The 21,199-nt window shown below is 41.4% G+C and overlaps 1 protein-coding gene across 5 annotated transcripts in view; it reads left to right on the top strand.

Moving 5' to 3' along the window:
• The window catches only part of LOC311254747 (inositol 1,4,5-trisphosphate-gated calcium channel ITPR1), a 76,541-nt gene that overhangs the window by 489 nt on the left and 54,853 nt on the right, over positions 1 to 21,199 (top strand). For all 5 annotated transcript variants that reach the window (XM_084348692.1, XM_084348691.1, XM_084348690.1 and 2 more), the window contains exons 2-11: positions 710 to 810; positions 3,755 to 3,825; positions 12,948 to 13,057; positions 13,822 to 13,908; positions 15,737 to 15,895; positions 18,186 to 18,284; positions 19,381 to 19,464; positions 20,100 to 20,246; positions 20,428 to 20,523; positions 20,734 to 20,778. In XM_084348692.1, coding sequence (XP_084204818.1) covers positions 719 to 810; positions 3,755 to 3,825; positions 12,948 to 13,057; positions 13,822 to 13,908; positions 15,737 to 15,895; positions 18,186 to 18,284; positions 19,381 to 19,464; positions 20,100 to 20,246; positions 20,428 to 20,523; positions 20,734 to 20,778 — 990 coding nt within the window. In that variant the 5' untranslated portion in view covers positions 710 to 718. The remainder of the gene's footprint in view (positions 1 to 709; positions 811 to 3,754; positions 3,826 to 12,947; positions 13,058 to 13,821; positions 13,909 to 15,736; positions 15,896 to 18,185; positions 18,285 to 19,380; positions 19,465 to 20,099; positions 20,247 to 20,427; positions 20,524 to 20,733; positions 20,779 to 21,199) is intronic.

Below are 21,199 nucleotides of genomic sequence, written 5' to 3'. Positions count from 1 at the left end.
GTAAACTGTGATTGCGGATGCCGATTAACATGACAGACGCGTTTACTCAAGTTTCATGTTCAGTGGTCAGTTAACAGGCCTGTAAGGAAGCCGATAGCTGACCGTTTCACCCGTTTGAGCCACTGTTTTCATCTTGCAGTCAGTCACAGTTGCAGCTTTATGTTTTTTGTTGTTGTTGTTGTTGTTGTTGCGATTTGTCGACCCTGGTGAGAGGCAGTGAAGTGGACCTGCAGCGCCCACAGGTATCAGCCTCAGCAGAGATGACCTGTTGCAGGTGCAGAAAACTTTCCTGTCAGGCCGCTGCACCTCCTAATCATTAACTGTCCTGCCCTAAGCCACAAACACAAACAGCTTACAGTAACAGAGAATTTCCCTGAAGCCTCTATGCAAATCTCTGCAGCCAGACTGACTATCAGTGTACTCTCTACCTCTCAGGGAACCCTCTCCTTTTAAAATACAGCACTGCCACCTGACTTGGAGCATCTGTAGCTCCATGGATTTGTGTGTGGACGGTGGGTGAGTGTGTTGGCATGATCGTATCTGCAAAATGGAAACTGGAAGTCAGATGAAATCTCAGTGATTAAGGGAATCGCTCAGTGACGTTTGAGCTGAATAGATGGAAAACATTGGGCATTTTATCAGGACACATTTCACACAACACAATGTGACTTTTTATGTCATTTTTTTTTTCTCCTGTTCTCTGCCGCAGGTGTCAAAAATGTCGGATAAGATGTCCAGCTTCCTCCACATCGGGGACATCTGCTCCCTGTACGCAGAGGGATCCACCAATGGCTTCATCAGCACCCTGGGGTATGTCCATCTCGCTGGCTGAACACTATGCATGTGTGGGCTCGCTTCACACTCTGTTCTACTGGCTGAGCAGCACTTGGAAGGAAGGAAGTCGCACAAAAAGTGGTGACTGTTAACCATTTTTAGAAAGTTCAGTTTGGCGAAAGAAACGACTCTTTAGAAAGAGCATCTCCATCCGATTCTGTGTTTGTCACAGGCGCCGCTTCCCACTATCACTGACAGATTGGGATTAAATAGAGATAAATGGAGTGATTTTTGCAGTTTGTCCCACAGAACAAAGCTGTGGAAACAGTGGGAGGCCTTTTTTGAAGTGGTGCTTTGGTCCTGACTGACCCTAATGCCACTGATAGTGCTGGGAAAGAAGGAAATCGAGGGGCGGCAAATGCTCAGTTAATGATAAAGTGTGTGTGTGTGTGTGTGTGTGTGTGTTTGTGAGAGTGTGGCAGGAGTGGGTGTGGAGGGCACAGTAAGAGGAGAAAAAAAAACAATGAGGTGGTGAACAATACTCAAAGCTAATGGTGAAACTGTGTTTACAAGCCACTCGTTCACCCACGCAGTCGCAGCAATATTGTGTTGTTTTGCTACTTTCTACTAGAATATATTTACATGCTTTAATGTTAAATAAAACAGTTCATCTTATACTGTTCAGTGTTGCAGCACTGTGTACCCCCTCTGTTTGAAACGCTCTGTTTTAGCTCCTGTCTCTTTAAGGACCCCCCCTCCCGAATACCAAGTCTGCTCTCATTGGTCGGCGGACACACGTCTGAGCCAGCGCCGCTAACAACAACAAAAGCGCTGAGCTAAATCAATTCTTACGTGCCAAACTAGCCGCTAGGCTTAAATTATGCGAGTGTGTGACATGGTGGTCTAGTGTGATGTCACAAAGTCACAGAATCAAAGGTGTGACTGCTGACGAGGCGTTTAAGGAGCAGTGTTTTCTGTGGAAGAGAGGAGCTTCTGTTGGTGCAGACTTTTGCCGTTTTTACTTTCAAGATCTTTTACATGCACAAGAACCTGTAAAACACTGAAGGGAAGGAAGAAACTGAAAAACCATAATAGGTCCTTTCAGATATCACTGACAGTGTGGTGATTCACACTTGTTGTACTTTAACCTTTCCTCCTCTGTTCTGAGAAGTTCTGCATCAATGCTTCGCCGGAAGAAACCACAATATGATCAAAGGAAGGTGCAGCATATTGTGTCTTGCATCATGTATCAGTATCAGCTGAGGACCTCCCCTCTCTGCTCATGAAAAATGGAATGACCTACAGCAAAGACTGAGTCACTGCAGAGACATTGTGGCCTTTCTCGAGTTCCAGCACTTCCCACATACACACACACGCACACATACAAGCGCACGTATTTTACGAAACTGTCATGACAGATCTGGCAGCGAGCCATCTTCTCCACGCACAACCACCAACTCAGCAGGCTGCTCCAGATCATCTGCCCTCAGAGGAAGAAGAAACCATCCTGGGAAGAGAGAGAACTTCTCCAGCTGAGCAGCATTCCCAGCTCTTGTTTGGTAACTGGAGTGAGGGGATTAGAGGTTAAAAATGCTGAAAATGCTGCTTTGTACAGTTCAGCCTGTCCTGTCCTGTTTATTCAAAGGTGTAACTATTAAACTCCTGTTAACGACTGATCGCTCTGACAGAGAATATGTGCATCGTCCACACATGCAGATGACTGCTCACGCTTGCGGTATAATTTCTTCTTAATACTCCCAGAGATTTTCTCACTGTTTATCCAAGTCTGCTGCCTTGTTCCTTGAGGTGCTCTGACTGGAGAGGTAGACAGGTCTGTTTGGACAACTGTAGACATTCCCCGGAGAAAAGGGCTGAAATGGATGTGGGATTTGGCCTGCGTCCAGACAAGTGTTATTCTAAGCTAGTAAAAAGCTAAATTTGTCACCAGAAATTCCAGCGTGCCCGCAGGTCATCGAATCCACAGTTATTTTATGATTGTGTGGCGTGGGGGAAACACCAGTACTGTTTTATACATGCAGGATAGGTTTTGGTCGGGAATGCTTTGTTTTGTGTTTAACACACACCCAAACCAGTTTACACACAAACCCACAGGGATTATATAGACGTGGTGACATACAGTAGCTCAGATAACTGAGTGAAATATCAACCTCAGTACATCTCTCACAGAAGTCGACTGATAGTGTTGTTTTAATGGGCAGTATGATTGTGATAGTTTGGACCAACGTTTACTGCTTCCAGCTTTTCAAATGTCAAGATCGCTGCTCTCTTGAAAAATCATTTTTTTGTTTTTATATGATTATGAATGTTTTCTGAGGCGTGTTTTACCATCTGATATTTTCTACTTTAAATTGTTAATCAGTAAATTAATGAGCTAGAATGGCACTGAGTAGAGCACACACCTCCGCCAAGGCCTGACAGTCCCCTTTGATTCAGTCAAGTCCAATCGGATATCAAACTCGATATCCTTGTATCACTCAAAATTTTAATCCACCTATGACTGATTAACATAATTTAAGATCACCAGATCTTAGATACACCTGATTCTTTTCCCCCCATCATGATCCAAGCATTAGTTCCTAAGAAATCAACGAAAATGACGAAAGCGCCCATCCTCCATCCAAGTTTTGTGGAAATCCCATTGGTAGTTTTTGTGTAATCCTGCTGACAAACCAACCAATCGCCAAACAGACACAGATGAAAACATAACCCTGATTTTTTTGATGATCAAAATGATTTCAGTGGATGATGATTGGTCAACTAATTGTTTTAGCTCAAGAATAAACAAACATATTATAACCTGCAGCCTCACTTTATTTTAACCTGGCAACTACACCATCGGCGATTTGTCTTCAGTTATAAGACAATACATATTTAATGTAACTGAAAAAATATACACAATATGGTGAACAAAATACTCAGACATCTGACTAACAACGTTATTTTGTGTCTATGTCCACAGCTTGGTGGATGACCGCTGTGTCGTCCAGCCTGACGCGGGGGACCTCAACAACCCTCCGAAGAAGTTCAGAGGTAAGAGTCTCCTCCTGCCTCGTGCTCCTGAGGCCTGACATCATCACACTAACTGCTGTCTGTTTATACTGCGGGCTCTGCAAGAGAGACGCTGCTGAATGTGTTATGCTGTGTTTCTTTGGTGACAGCCGCAACATCTCTGCCCGCTGGACTTCAAACGGGGCTGCCTTTGACACTGTTAATGGTGCGTGTGTGTGTGCATGTGTTTTCGTAGCTGTGGGTGCCTCCTCGCACACCTCGTCTGCGGAGGTAGAGGCAGCTGGAGTAGATCAGCTCCGATGCTGGTTTGTTGGGAAGCAACACGCTTGGAAAAGCTGTTTTTCAAACAGAAGGCCTTGAGATGCCTCTTTGGGTGAACCCAGTTATTTTTAGCGTCAATACAGGAAGTAGAACTCATGACCCTCGGTTCTCAGGCTCGAGGTTTATATCTCTGGGGAGTAGCCAGGCCCGACATTGTGCAGGGAAAAGAAATGTATCAAAGCCTTGTGTAGTATTTCTTACAGGTTCTTGTACAAGCTACACACAGAACTGTAACACAGCAGTTCTTCACTGCTGAGTTAATCTTTGATTGAGAACATTATTGCACCGGGAGGGAAAGGGTGTCTAGTAAACTAAGAAAGTATTTGTTCCAAAATCTTTGTCTTTTTAAGGAGTGTTTTAATGGCTATCGGTTCATGAAATCTGTTGGTCTTTGCAATGGTAAGCAACTTGATTTGAGGGAGTGAGCATTCCGCATACGCCTGCTCACACTTGACTTTTAGGATGTTATCTGCTGTCTCAAGAGCATAAATTAGATTGGACTGTATTTAGAAAGTAGAAAGCTTTGATGTGAGCAGTGGCCGGACGGCTCATCTCCTCAGTGGGTCTCTGGTGTCCCAGGACAGGTTATCTCCCCCAGGAGACAATCGCTGTCACCATGATAATCACCGACTGCAGACTGATGGATCCACCAGGCCTGCAGCAACATGAAAGACGAGGCTCTCGCGCTCCGTCTTTGCTGCCCCGTTTGTGTGTTTCTACGACTGTCAAGTATGTTCATAGACGTGGGAATAAGTGGCCAAAGCACCTGTTGATTCTCATCAATGATCACAATTCATTCAAGCACAAACATCCACAGTATTTTGCAGTAATGTAGCTGGACACTGACAGCATTTGTATCTGCTGTATGGGACTACAGACACGTAAAGTAGTTTTGACTGACTTTAAATCATGCAGTGTCCAAATAGTGTTTCGATCTGATTCTAATAATTTGTTCGACTGTTTTTGGCCGCAAACATGTGATTGTGCCGAGGGAGCTGCCTATTGGCTCCGTTACACAGGAAAGGCTTTCACTAATCACTTCGTCTTATTTAATCTTCCATCCTCCCACACTCCTGTTTTCCCCTCTACTCACTTTTTAAACTTGTCTCAAGCTGTGCAGTGCACTCAAAGGAAAAGTCCCGTTCTAAATCTGACCCAGTGCACGACACCAAACATTCGTCAGATTTGAAGATATTGAAGGGGCGTTGAAGAACTGCTGTTTTTTAATTTGCACTTTCTTTTCTTGACCTTTGCAAGAAAAAACAAAAATAAAGGAAAAGACACTGGCTGAAGCTGTACACTGAAGAGATTTTTAAAAACTTGTTTACGGATGTGTCTCTTGTGACACTTGCACATACGCTACCTGTATGAGTGCTGTTAAAGTGGCGTTGGTAACTCCTTCACCACGCCAGCTGCTCTTGACCAGAAGAGGCCTTCATGTCACTGTGAGAGGCCTGATGTCCACCAGAAGGCAGAAAGAGGTGAAGATGGGCGCTGTATGATCTTAAAGGAATAGTTCACTCTAAAACAAAATTCAGTCATTATCTCACCCCCATGCTGATGAGAAGTCCGGTGTAGTTTCTTATTCCTCAAAGTGCAGCTGGAGACCCGCGGGGGTACCCTCCTGCAGCAGTAATCCATATAACGAACGTTAATGGCGTCCGAGACGAAAAGGTCCATAAAACTACACAAAAACTTTGTAATATTCCTCCATACTGCTCGTCCGCTGCAATTGTCCTGAAGTGGCGACATCCAGAGTTTGGGGAGCATGCCTCCAGGCAAATATAGTATAGTAACTGTTTAGGCTATAAAATGTACTAAATTACGTTGTTTCGAGTAAAATCTGGATGTCGCCACTTCAGGACACTTGGATTGCAGCAGACGAGCAGTATGGAGGAATATTACAAAGATTTTGTGTAGTTTTATGGACCTTATCGTCTCGGGCACATTGATGCTCGTTATATGGATTTTTGCTGCAGGAGGGTACCCCCTCGGGCCTCCAGCTGCACTTTGAGGAACAAGAAACTACACCGGACTTCTCATCAGCGTGAGGGTGAGTCGATAATGACTGAATTTCGTTCTAGAGTGAACTATTCCTTTAAGGAAAGGACAGCTCGAAGAGGTAAAAGTGAACCCAAACATTGTCTGTATTGACATATTTGAGGGACAGGGACCGTGTTGCCAGATTGTAGGTTGGCATTAAAGGGAAATTCTTTGATTTTACACATAAAGGTCGATGTGTGTATACCATCAAGCATGTGTAAATTGTTGTGTTAAGTCTAAAGGCTCTGAAGTAGTTTTATCAGGTTTGACAAAATCATTCATTCATCAAGAGCTTATCTCAGCTCGGACTTGAAGACTTGAAAATTCAGAGCAGAAAACCTGCGACACAAAGAGGAGATGAGGAGATCAAAGGATGTGTCCTTTAAATGCAGGATGGGTCTAATGGAAAGTGCTACGTCATTGGAGATGTAGGATCCAGTGTTTGAAGCTCGACCAAGCCCTCAGAAGTGCGCCTGGCTTTGAAGTCAATTTAACATAGTGGCCAAACTGTGTGATTACAGCTTAAGGTGATGCACACCAGCCCCATAATAAACATTTGACAAAAGAGGCAGTAAAAAGGTGGACAAACCCCAAACATCCAAGAGGTTGACCCATACTAGGGACTTAGTCAGGACATAAGCCTACAGTATGCTGAACTCTGGTCCTTCTGTTTTGACCATGCTCTTTTTTTCCCCCCCCAGCTTCGTAAAAGTGCAACACTAAATTGCAGGTGTTATTTTGGCTTATGAAACAGCCTGCGTGTGTGAGAATATATTCACCCAGCAATGGCTGTGTATCATGTAGCTGTGTCAGTCATTTAGTCGTGCACGCTGGCTCACTGGTTTAATGGTACAAAGCAATTGTACACTGTAAATTGTGGTAAACCTGTGATTTTCCTGCCATGACGGGCCAAAATAAACACTATTCCAAACTTATCTTATAGTGCAGGCCTACTGCTGCAATTGGTTAAAAAGAAAAAAAACATATTTTACTATTTTATGCTCAAATATTTTGATGTGTCACTGTAGAAAAATCACAGGTGTAAATTCTTAGATTTATGATGATGACATTTTATTTAGCTGCTCCAGTGCTGTTGTGCATGCTGACTCACTGACACACTGTCACACTGTCACGGCTCACAGGGACACTTTCGTGGAACAGAGCCATCGTTGGTGTTATTAGTAGCACCTGTGCTTTTCCTACTGTGACAAGTCAAAATGTCTGCTGCGACTCTTGAACGACGCTTGCCAGTCGAGCTTCATAAAGAATATTGCGAGATGTCTTCCTGTAGATTGCGTTCTTTTTATGTCTTTCATGATCTTTCTGTAACTGTCTCATCTTTGTTGCCCTTTTGCATTGCATTGTGGGACAATTGTGTACATCAACAGCACTCTCAGAAATATTTTTTTGTTTGCATATTGACTTTTATGGGTACACTTTGTTCTAAAATGTCATATGATTGGCCTCAACAGTGATAACCTGTCAAGTGGTTTCTAAATATAATAGTGTGGGTTGAGAAGCATCATTTATGTGAGTTTTCTAAGCTACGCCTAAAGCCAGATCAGGAAGTATTCGCCACTCAAGAAGTGTAAAACATTATTAAAACCAAACAAGAAACACGCTTCCCCTTGTTTAAACATCCACAAACACAGTCTGGCTGAGTTTGCTTACATATCTGTATTTTTTGAGGGGGGGACTTCTAATTTGAGCTGTCCGGCTGTCCTCTGGCAGAGAAAACCCTCTTCAGTTCCGCCTCGTTTTGGGAGGCTCCTCCTCAGCTGCTTGAGAGGGACATAATGGTACAGAGATAAACCTTCTTAGCGGAGGCTATAAGGGCACGGGGCCAGAGTAGCCATGTCCACATGCAGGGCCTTATACTGTCAGTGCTGAGGTATGCTTAACATTTCCCCCTAATGTAAACACCAGTACCCGCCACACAATCACACTCTCACTCATGTAGTCTGCATGCATATGCTGAACTCACGACGACTTGCTTTGTGTTTCAACCGGACAGTGTTTGAAATACCATCACATACACACACACACACACCTACACACACTTGGATAGTGCATTGAGTTCAGCAGAGTAGACTGAGCAGCAGTCAGCACATCCAAGGCAGAGAAAAACGCTAACTCTGCTTTGTATTAGTCCTTTAAAATCATCTTCCTTTGTATTATTTGTACTTTAAACATCATCACTCAGTTGTTTGAATGTTGGACCAACCGTGTAGTTTGAAGTTGCTATGGTGGCAGCTCGTTTTGTTCTGTGTTGAAGTGGCAGTGACAATTGAATGTTTGCATTGTTGAATGCCATCCACTTTTAATTTTCCCTTTTTAGTGAGTCATCAGTCACCATCCTCTGTCTCTGTCTGTGTTCAGCAGGCTGTTCGCAGATCGATAAAAAGACTTGGAGTTGTTTGATGTTGTAAAATGTAGTGTTTTTCTCAAAGATGAAAATTTATAGTCTTGCACAATAACTAATTACAAACATTTAGGAGTACATCTTTGATGGTTTCTGATCTGCATGACCAGCTTTCCCACAAATAATAATAAAAAAGAAATGGCAAGCTTGACTCGAAAGTCTTATGGGTGCCGACCCAAAAGCACAAAATAACAAATGAAGTCATCAGCACTCGCAATTAAGTATATAATTCTTTTTAATAATGTGCAGCAGCAGACACAAACGCGTTTTAGCCCTGTCTGTTTCTATCTGCTGCTGCGTATTATTAAAAATGTTATATACTTTTATAATTGCAAGTACTGATGACTTTATTTGTTATATAAGGGGGTAAACACTGAGGCTGTATGCATATACAAAATCTTTGGTTGATTGTGTCGGGGTGAAAAGGTTGATAATGGCTGAGAAAATCTGAAACAAACAAGACGAAGAAGAAGGCACCAAAACATCCTCTGCTTGTACAGAAACAACAGGAACTCATATTTGCGCTTGTTTTTATCCGCCTGGCAGTTTAATTTCTAAACCAGGAGCATGTGAAGACCATTATAGCATCTCCTTGTCATTGCATTAGACGTCTACAACTCTCCTGTTGTTTGTTTTTTTCTCTCAACTCCTGCCTTAATTTTCTCTAATGTCTTTTGCATGAAAACCTTAGACGTCATAAACTCCAACAAACTTAATATAAGCTCCTTGCCACTACCTATCAGTTTTCAGCACAAACCGCTGTTGCTGTCAGAGACACACTGCAGGCTAGTTGGGTGGTTGGTCTGAGATAAACACCAGGAACGGTTCTGTCTTTAGTCCCTTCCTCTCCTAATAACCACATATATTGCTTTCCTGTCTATTGAGCGAGGAAAGGTCTTGCAGGAAGCAGTGAAGGGAAGCTGTTGTCGCTAGACCATTTATTGTCTTAGATGCGCTACAAGTGATTAGTTGCTTCCTTTACAGTATCTCCAACAGGATAAGAACCTCCGAGCGAAAAACAGTTTATACAAGCCAGATCATTGAGGATACTGTTGATTCAACATAGGCTAGAAGAAGCATTTTAAAATGTCGGTCTCAAAGTCCATTTGCCAGATTGATGTTGTCTAATTACTGCAGGGAAGAGCAGATTAGATCTCTTACGTGCAGGCCTCCCTGCTTAGATGGCTTCTTTGTCATGTGGACATGTCAGGGTTTTGTCTCCCATCAGGCTGTGTCATCTAGCTGCTCTTGTGACTTGACCATTTAAATTGTGTACCATTGTGAACTATGCAGCCTTGTGTTGTGACACAGTAGATTTAATTGAAAGTTATCGTCTGTTGTTGATGCTCTTCTTGCTGTGTAATAAAACTTCCTCCGAGGTGAATCATCTCTGTTGGCTTAACATCCTCTCAGTAGTTTTTATGGTTGCCACGGCTACGAGCATCTTCCTCCTGACCCTCTTAAATCTGGTGATTTTTTTGTCAGTAAGAGCAGGATTTTTATTAGCTTTTTGTTGAACCGTGCACGTCTAAAGGGTTAGTGTTACTGATCTCTCTGAGATCATCTGTGGCCCTCATCCAAGACCACTCAAAGCAGTCTTGCGTGACAAGGCTGATATACAGTACCAACACATCAGCAGACGAGGTCTTATAAATAATTTAAAGCCCCCATCTTGATGTCTTTAAGGGGCTGTAAAAATACTTTGTATTTAATATTAATATGTAGTATTTTTTTTTGTCACACAAAAGTTTAATAACACAAATTAAAATTTTAGAATGATTTCTACTTCTTCCTCATTTAAAAATCCATAATATGTGATTATGTAAATTTTACCGATTTCAAGAATTTAGCAGATATGAAATTACTGTTTGTATTTTTTCTCAAAACGTTTTCTCCTCAATGTGTTGTTTCGAACTGTGTAGCACTCCTGTCTTCATGTGTAAAATCTTAATGTTTAGGCCTCTGCATTGAAGGGACCTGGTCTCGACTCTGTATCTTCCTGAAAATGCTGTAAACATTTGAAAAAAAATGTTCTAATTCTGGGTCATTTGAACCTCAAACAGTCTCCAGAGACCTGAAATGCCTCCAGTTGACAGTTGGCTTGTGACTTTCCCTCAAATACTTGTGACTCGATTTACTTTATTTGGCTTTGTCCCAAAAAACAAACAGCACTGGTAATGTTTTTTGTTTCTATCATGCTTACCTCAGGGCTACATGGTTTTAAGTCAGTGTTTTTAAGTACACATGATGCAGCTCTATTAAAGATAGCTTTGTTTATAAACTCAAATAGATATTTTGGGGGCTAAATGTTTATGAGGCGGGGCCTCCGGTAGTGAAAGATTGTTTTAAGTCACGAGAATGTTAATGAATGATGGAGTCGTCTGCCCTCTGGTGCAGTCCCACCCCTTCTCCTGCCTGATGACCCCCGGCAGGAATTCTCACCACAGATTTCAGTATGACTGAGCTGACATGTTTTCTCTCCCAGCTGACTGCGATTAAAAGCAAACCTCCTGTCAGACACACACTGCGTTCATATTGCAGCTGTGATTGTGTTTAGAGTATGATAAAATGCCGGTGTCAAATTATAGGGCAACTCACTCATCAGACTGGAGCTTCCGGTGTGTGTGTTCATTTTCATTTGGCTTTTACACTTAGTTTGATCCAGTTCCGCTCACTGTTTCATGTACTGGTCGGACACATGAATGCACATTTATTTCCCTCTGCAAAGCTCCAGTTCTTCTTACCCTCTCTGTGCTCGCTCTCTCTCTGTCTCACATTCTTTCACTCTCTCTCTCTTTGTCTTCCTCATTTCTCTTTCACTTCCTTTTCTTTGTTGTTCTTACCATATTTTTTAGGTCAAACTAAAGTAAACCATATCTGATGAGGGGGCTGAGAAGGAGGGGGGGCATAAGGAAGATTTGTAAGATAGAGACCATTAACTCGGAAGGAGAGAGTGGTGTGTGAAATGGTCAGAGGAATTCAGAAGAGAGAAGGAGGGATGGTAGAAAATCAAGGGGGGAGATAGGGAGTCCCCACCCTCTTCTCTCTCCCTCTGTCATCCCACTCCCCTTCTCTTGGCTGGCCTTATTTGGTCATGTTACTGCGGCCATAGCAGGAGGAGAGAGAACGAGAAAGGGGAAAAGATGGACGGATTGTTCTTTTTTCTCCTCTTTTCGCCCTCTCAGAATAGAGAGCTTCGGTCTGATGAGAGGTGAAGTCAGAGGAAAGCCAGGACTCAGAGGGAGGAGTGGCTGATGGGCAGAAGTTTAAACTCTGCAGGCAAAACTGTCATAGTAGTTTGTGTGCTCTGGTTGTAAGCTGCTCAACTAAACTCTCAGCCAGTGTGAAAGCACCGTTGTGGCTTCAGTTGCAGTTGTGCAGCTTGATGTAGAACAGGAACTCTGTTATGCTAAAGCTGCGTCCACATGCAAATCGAGGGACCGTGTGCTTGTTTCTACAGTATCTATGAAAATGAGAAGTGGAGTCAAGAGTATGCAACATCTCATCTCATTCACCACACACACACACACACAGCGGTTTTTGTGCGCTGTCACCCTAATGTAACCACATAGACTTGTGAGGACCCTCACTGACATAATAAATTCCCCAGCCCCTTACCCCGACCACTTACCCTAACCACCAGAACTACACACCTAACCCGAACCCTAAACATACACTTCAAACCAAGCCTTAACCTGTTTAACAACCCTTTGAAGCTGTGAGGACTGGCCAAAATGTCCTCACTTTGCAAAATGGTCCTCACTCTGGTGGTAAAAAAACCTGGTCCTCACTTTGTGGCATGTACAAGTTCACACACACACACACACACACACACACACACACACACAGAAACACATGCTCGTCTGTCCTGCATGTCTCCTCCCGGCAGCAGACAAAGCCCTTTGATCTCAGTGAAGGAGAACAGTGGATATGGGAGGCATGAGTGTGTGTATTGTTTTGCTAACAGGTCTTTGATAACATCAGCTGACACGTCAGAATGGGTCATTTATTAAGTCGAGCCTGCTGTGTTTCCTATTTATTGTTTTACATTCTGTGCTTGCTGAACATCTTGTATCTCTTCTTGTTTTAGCAACTAGTGTGTGTTGGCTTATGCTATGCTGTTGCTGTGACCTGTCCCACACTGTAGCACTGACCTTTCCAGACTTAACTCAGAGTGCATCATCATATTTCTCTTTTTTGTTTTCTCTTCTTTTGATTTAAGCCAATGTAATTCTCTAAGCTATAAACACTTTGGTTAGCCTCCAGTGTGTGTTTGTTCTTATCTGATATATTCTTTTTGTGTGTATTTATGCATCTTTGTCTCTTTATTCATTTCTGTGTGTGTCTCTCTGTGCAGACTGTCTGTTCAGACTGTGTCCCATGAACCGCTACTCGGCCCAGAAGCAGTTCTGGAAAGCAGCGAAGCCTGGAGGGAACACAGACACAGTGCTCCTCAACAAGCTCCATGTAAGCAAAGTGACGACACATTCACCACCCTGCAGTCGCTACAGACGAGACACTACACACAGACCTGTCCTCACAAGCTCGCAGGATAAAGAGGAGAAAGGACAGAGTGACATCAGATTTTTATCTTGAAAATGAGTTGCTAGATTTGAATGCAAAGTTACACAGTGAATGCATAAAAATATTTGATCTTCTGATCCCTTAAATGTTAAAAACCTACATTCAACATTTGTTTTTATTTATGTTTGGGTGCGAGCCAGTGTATGATTCAAACAAAAAGGTACAAAAACAGCAATAAAGCAAACACATCTGTGCAGCTGTTGATTTAGTGACTTCATATGGATGCTGTGCACTCAAGGATGCTATGTATATTTGCTGAGGAAGCATTATAAACTCCTTTTATAGACAATTCTGAAGCTTTTCACTCCTACTGTCCTACCTTTCTGCCCTCTACACCCTCTGTTCTCCCTTTCTGCTGCGTTGCAATACCATTTAAAGCAATCTGCTATCTGATTGCAACCTCTCCTGCTTTTCCGTGGAGATGTAAGCCAGAGTTTTCAGTTAAAGTCTCTCTGTTAAAGCTGACATTCTTGGAAAAGAGCTTTGTTCCTACTATGCTTTGTTTAACAGCTAGCCAATCAGATTGCTTCTTACCTCATCCGTGCGTAAAATTGGTTATCAGTGAACAATATAGCAGTTAATAAGTGAGAGATTTACTGTCTTAGTTTTGACTACAATCCTCTTTTGATCTCATTCTTGCCTTGCAGCATGCAGCTGACTTGGAGAAGAAGCAAAATGACTCTGAGAACAAAAAACTGCTCGGAACAGTTATTCAGTACGGAAACGTCATTCAGGTTTGTTCCTCTGATGCTTCAGAGCTCTGTACGCCAAAACAAGCACACACACACACAGACAGTGTCTCTCCACAGGCTGTCAGAATAATGAACAGATGGATCAGTCATACTGTGCCAGCAACCCTGTAACACTAATCCATTCACTCACCTACAAATAATAAATTATATATTTATGGATTAAAATACTCACTGTGCTTCAGCGCTTTGATGCGCTTACAGAAATGTCACAGGTGAAAATTTCCATTTCACATGCGATTGACTGTTTTCACATTTGAACTAAAATTTGCACATGTGGAAAAAAAAATGCATGTCACATCTGAACTGGACGTTTTAACAAGTGACTGGTTTTGTTCACATATAAGTTAAAGTTTCCACATGTGAAAACAAAACATGGCACCTGAAATCACTGAAATTTGCTTTGTCACATGTGTATTTCGTATTTTCACACATTCATTCATGTGATTGGCTATTTTCACACGGGAATTCAAATGTTTACATGTGAACCGGAAATATTTTTTTGAGTGCGATTGCCTTTCCCTACATGCAAATTTAAATTTCAACAAATCATCACCGCCCATTCAACGTATATAAAGTAATCTATTACATTACCTTTGCACAATTTGTATTTGTTTACAGTTTACAGAATCACTTGACTCGAACCATATATAGACATTGTATGTTGTTGGTTGTGTTGATTTTGACATGCATATACCCCTACTGTATGTTTTCACTTGCTTGTATCAATCAATCAACCTTTATTTATAGAGCACCTTTCAAACAAATCAAAATGCAGTTCGATGTACTTTACAAGTTATTGTTAAACATGGGACATTAAGAAAACAAAATGGATTTAAAGACTAATTTGCAGCACTTGAAATGAGGTAGTGAAATAATAAAAGATAAATACGAGCATTTAGAATGACTAAAATAAAATATTACACTTTGACAACAAATTGATTTAAAACATTTTAATAAAATATGATATAATAATAATAACACCAATACACTATAGATTCAAATGGTATATAAAATCTAGATAAAATGTATTTAAATGAAAATGTATGTAATAGTTCGATGTTTGGTGTTACCGTTCTTGTTTTTGCCTTATGTCTATCTTCCTGAAAATGATTCGCAGAGCTGTGTCTGATACTGAGGACAACTTAAATCAGGAGTCAGTTCCTCATATTTCCCGCATGCTTTGACAGTACAGATTCTGATTCTGATTCTGATGATTCAGAAATAGTCGACGCCAGCTTGGTATTTCATCAGATAAACTTTGTTTGGGCTTCAACAGAGCTCCGGTTTACCGGCTCTGAGATGCTAGCAACGGAGGCGATTTAATCTCACAAACTTTCCTCTCTTATCTTAAGTTTGAAATATGCCTCAGCTTGTGTGCACGCTCCTCAATATTAACCCTTAAACAAAAACTAAAGCCATAAATTGCATGCTCTAGTGTTACAATGTTGGGAATTTTGGCATAAGCCCAATGAAAGTGAACAAGGCTTAAACGTCCTGCAGATAAAGTGAAGTTATGTAATACAAAAATACCATTAAGTATTTTTAAACGGAGAACACTGGCAGCAGACTCAAAACATAAGCCACAAAATATTTTTCAGTGTACTTCAGTTCACAATAAATCAGTGTAACTCTGAGATTTCTCACCATGACATTAGTTCTGTAAATAACTAAATGACAGTAATGAGAGTGTTAATTTCTACCAGCTGCTTTCTTGTAGTCAGCACTTCATTAGTAGCACTTACTCCTCACTTCAGATTCCATCATGTCCATTTGTCTGCAGTGTCTTACACTGTATTCTGTCTCCGCTCAGCTCCTCCACCTGAAGAGCAACAAATACCTGACAGTGAACAAGCGTCTGCCTGCTCTGCTGGAGAAGAACGCCATGAGGGTGATGTTGGACACTGCTGGAAATGAAGGCTCCTGGTTCTACATCCAGCCCTTCTACAAGCTGCGCTCCATCGGGGACAGTGTGAGTCATCATATATACACGTCTGTTGGCGCGGTGCATTGTGGGAATGTCGCACTGTATGTCAGTCGACGTCAAAGTAAAGGACTGAATCATGTCTGGGGGGATATGTGTTTTACATTTTAAAATGTGTAATACACACACAGTAGTAAATCAGTGTTATAAGGTTAAGACTGCACAATAAAGGTCCAGAACTTGATAGCACAGGTATTTTTTAACATTTTAAGCCTCGTCCATCTGACCAGATCTATCCCTGGATGGACTCGTGCCAGCACCCAATTGGTGTTTACCTGAGCACAAAGCTCTTGTTGGCACCGGCTCGTCTTTCCCTGCAGCAGGAAGTAGTGGGCTGGTGCCCAAGGACAAAATGAACCACGGCATAGACCGGGCTTCTCTGCTAAGCTCCTCTCAAAGTAGCCATGGCACAAGGCCTAAGCAGCAGCAGGCATCGGACAAAAAGAAAGCTGGAGTGAATCCATACCTGCTTAGAATAGACAGAAGACAGTGACGTGCAAATGGATACCCATGCTCCTCGACCTCTACCTGCTGTATATACATGTGTGAGATTTAAGGTTGAGTGTCTTTTGTTAACTGAGTTGCACTGATCCCAGGGTATTGTGCTCCCACAGAGTACACATCGCTAAATATAGGAGATTGTTTTGAAGTAGAATCTTCCATAAATTTAAGTAAAAATAAATCAAATAAAATAAAAAATGCAGGGCAAAGCTTTGTTATTTGCAGAGCTGTAACCCAGTGAGTTCAATATGTGCATTATGACCAACATCACGATCAGAATCAGGTTAATCAAGCAGATTTTCACATACAAGGAATTTGTTTTGGTTTTATGCATAACAATAAACATATTTAGAGAGAAGAATAAGAAAAAAATGTGTTTTACTTCATTTGATAATAATCTGTAAAGTAATAATCAGTACTTTTTTGAATCAAATCTAGAAATAATATGTTCTTTATTAGACACTCAGACACAGTTATACCCTAAGTACACTGATAAGACACAACAAGCCAAACTTAGTATCGAATTAGACCAAAACTAGAAATAGAATAGTGTAATAATAATATGTACAGTGAGGTAATGTATTATGTTTGTGATACATGTCTGTATTAAATAAGATAAAATTAGAAATAAAATCTTTTTTATAGATAGTAAACAAAAAAAGTACTATTACTTCTTATTACAACAACCAACCAAACAGCAACAAAAGTGAAGCATCATATATGGAAAATCGATGAAAAATTACAACAGGAAAAAGAAAAGAATTAGGGATAGAGTAGTTATCAGCCTGGCTATCGAGGTCGATATTAAGCATTTTTCCAATTATTGGTATCTGTGATTTTGTTTTGTGAGATTGCTGATACAACAAATGTTACTTTGGCTCTGATGCGTCGTACTTTCACACAATGTCCCACCTATAACAATATATGATTGTCTACATGTCACAAGTATAGCCTATTAACATTGAATAATCTGAATCTGCAAAGTAACTAGTAGCTAAAGTTTTGAAATAAATATAGAGAAGTGTAAAGTAGAAGAAAAAGGCAAGTTAGGTAGCTCAAACTTGTACTTAGTTACATTCCATCACTGGTTATTAAGATTTGTTTTTTTACTGGAAATGTAGTTCGGTTCCATTATCTCTCATTGGTCTCCTTGATTTATATTATATATTATATTATCATTGGTATCGATATTGGCCCTGAAAAGGTTAATTTCAAACTATCCCTAAAATTTATCTTATATCTGGTAAAATATAATCTGTTTAACAAACGATTTGCACAATTTGTGCAGAAATGTGCAAATGTTCTCAGTATAAATCACAAAGAATATATGCAATGTACAGAGATCATAATGGAACGTCAGATGTGGAGACTCTAACATAGCATGTACAGTAGCAAGGGGTCCTGGACCCAGCTGCTGGCCCTGATCGACTCCGCAATCATTCCTGCTCACCTCAGAGTCACGGAGACATACAGGGCAGATTATAGCCGATCACCTCTCAGCTGGGCAAATGATCCGCTGCAGTCTGCCTTTGTCCTTCATGGTAGCAGCAGCTTACCAGATGGTGACAGGTGTTGAGGATGGACTCACTAATGGTGGTGTAGAAGTGCACCATCTCTGATCTTGGCAAGTTAAACTTCTTCAGCTGCAGCAGAAAAGTACATCCTCTGGCATCCCCCTCTGGCAGCGCTGCCTGTGTGAGGATTATAGTGTCTAAACTCTGTTCCTAATGTTTCACATTTTTGTATTTGAATGCGTCTGTTTTGTGTCTGATTGCAGGTGGTGATCGGTGACAAAGTGGTCCTTAACCCAGTGAATGCTGGTCAGCCGCTCCACGCCAGCACACACCAGCTCGTGGATAATCCAGGATGCAATGAGGTTTGATTGAGCCGCTGCAACTTATCTTCACTTTTCAGTAGTTTCTGCGGAAGAGTTGGCCGTTCTAGAAATCTAATTATAGCTTTGTGCTTTTTTCCTCAGAACTGCTGCTTATTGGTTATTTACTGCCTGATGTGAAACAGTACAGGATTGTTTTCCTGTCTTCAATATTTTTCACAGTGAAGACACAGGCTGCAGTTAACTGCTCTGAGTTACTTTACATTACATCTGTTATTTTGCCTTACAGTTGAAGACACTGTTAAAGAGGGTTGGACAGTTTTGGGGCAGTTGCGCAATTTTACTTGTTTAATAACAGTAACAGAAACTCATTTACTCCTTATTTATGAGTCTGCATGTAGTTTTGAGTTATGAGAAATGGTAATAATGTGAGCACAAATCACTGATGCATGTGACATCTTGCGGCAACTGTTACCAAAGGAAGTAAGTTACATATTTTCAGTGCTTGATTTGAAACTTTTGGTTTCCGCCGGTGTTTCTGCTGCCTTGGCTGTCCAACATGCAAACAGGATTGTGTATTTGATGTTGAATATAATATAAGTTTTAGTGATTATTGTATTTATTTGGACAACATATCGATCTTAAGAAACATTTACAGCTGCTCTTCTTTACAATCTTTGAAAAAAAATGGTCTCACTCAAACTAAAAGGGGCAATACGTAACAATTTCAGTTGAAAATCTTCAAATTATCAACAGATGTCTGCGTATCAGACAGAGATATCGATCTGTTGTGGAGATATCAACTGAAGTTAGCATGCTAACCAGCTAGCCCTGGCCTGGCCTGGTCCAAAGCTCCACTTACAACTCCCAGAGCTACCAGTTTGAACCGCTAACTTCACGGCTAACTATGCTTACTAGCCAAAGGCAGCTACAATGAGCAGCAGTAAGTGGTTACTCTGGTGCCCCCTATTTGTTTTGAGTATGAATTTTACAGGTGGCCAGTTCTTACATATTGCACCTTTTAAGCTCCACAAACCTTAAACTATCACTTTGCAGTACAACCTTTATGGTGTTGTCATGCAGGCCTGCTGCCAGGAGATTATACCTACAGTCACGTCAAACTCTGTTTGTTTTTCAGGTGAACTCGGTCAACTGTAACACCAGCTGGAAGATCGTCTTGTTTATGAAATGGAGCGACAATCAGGAGATCATCCTAAAAGGGGTTTGTCTCACAACCGCCACCAGAAAGAGCAGTCGCACTGTTTTTATTGGAATTTGGGTTCAAAACACATTTTATATCGAATGCAAAAGAGACATAAAAATGTACACAGATATCATACTAGTGAGTAGGTTCAATACAGCGTCAAAACAATCAATGAAAGGTTGCCATAATGTATAAGACTTGGTCATATCCTCTCTTGTTGTATAATATCCGTCATCAGAGCTGAGTGGGCCGGTGGCTTTGTTTGTTTCCAGTTCAGTATTATCAGTCTACAGTGTGTGCTGACAAATGAGATTATGTTTTATTGGTTATTCAACAGCTCTACATCAGAGGCTTTAACACCAAAAATAGCTGCGACTACAATAGGTCCAGCCAAAGGGCCTCTCCAAAATACCTGACGTGAATATATTAAATAAACTTTGGGGCACGTTCAGGACATGAATTATTGAAACTGCTGTACACTAAATATGAATTGTAATAGCTTCTGGTTTATTACAAGGAATGCATCTTGTGGAATCTGACACATGTTATAAGCAGACAAGATTAGATATTTCATTATTTTATTTTGAGTAATTAATTTGTTTTAAGGTTAGGCTGAATATTTTTGACTGTAACAACATTGTCCGTCTCTCCAGGGCGATGTGGTACGGTTATTTCACGCGGAGCAGGAGAAGTTCCTCACGTGTGATGATCACAGAAAAAAACAGTATGTTTTCCTCCGCACTACTGGACGCCAGTCAGCTACCTCGGCAACCAGCAGCAAAGCCCTATGGGAGATTGAGGTGAGGAAGGGTATTTTTAGTGTTGCTGTTCTCCGTATACCAGCGGTAAACATACAGTAAGCCTTTGTAGGGAAGCATTTCCTTTTACTTTACAGCATATCAGGTAATTCAGCCCACAGCACCTGTTAAATAAATTGTATGCACTGATGAAAGATGTAACCGCTGTGTGCTCTGGTGTCAGGTTGTGCAGCATGATCCATGTCGAGGGGGGGCAGGCTACTGGAACAGCCTGTTCAGGTTCAAACACCTGGCAACTGGACACTACCTGGCTGCAGAGGTCAGTGGACTACAGACACACAGCTTTTAGTGACTGCAACATTATCCCTGAAGCAGTATACCGTACATCCATACATTTTTATTGTGTTTTAGGTATAACTCTGTGCTTGTTAAAGGCTTTTACATTACTCAGAACGGCAGAAAGCAGCCCTGAAGATCAGGTAGACACAAATATAAGCTGAACTTAAGCTACCACTTTATATTTTTGCAGGTGAATCCTGAGTATGAAGAGGGGTGCCTGGAGTCCCGCTCCCCCGTAAGTGAGCCTCACTGAACGACTTGAGTGGTTACAGTTGGTAACATGTCAGCCATGTAACCCGTGTTTTTGTTTGGTAGGTTTTTGGGATTTTGTAGGGTCATTGCACTTAATGTAATGATCACATTTCAAAAATGTTTTACGAGAGATCGCCCAATTGACAGCCATTTTGGATTTCCTGTTTAAAACTGAATTTTCTCAACACGTGATGCCTTTGAGATGCTCTAAAACTCACAAAATCTCGTTTGAACTGGTAAATATTCCAATTTAATGTCCTAATTTGGATTAGGCGTGGCCCATCGGCTCTATAGACCATAGTCACACGGCGGCCATTTTCCTCTGACATCACACTCAGGGTGGGAAGATCGAACGTGGTACTGCTCTGTTTTCGGGTGCAAGTCATACAAACGTTGGCACTCTG

Source organism: Pagrus pagrus (assembly GCF_965226575.1).
Source record: "Pagrus pagrus genome assembly, chromosome: 3".
In the NCBI taxonomy this organism is placed as follows: Eukaryota; Metazoa; Chordata; class Actinopteri; order Spariformes; family Sparidae; genus Pagrus; species Pagrus pagrus.
This window is presented reverse-complemented; position numbering and strand designations above follow the sequence as displayed.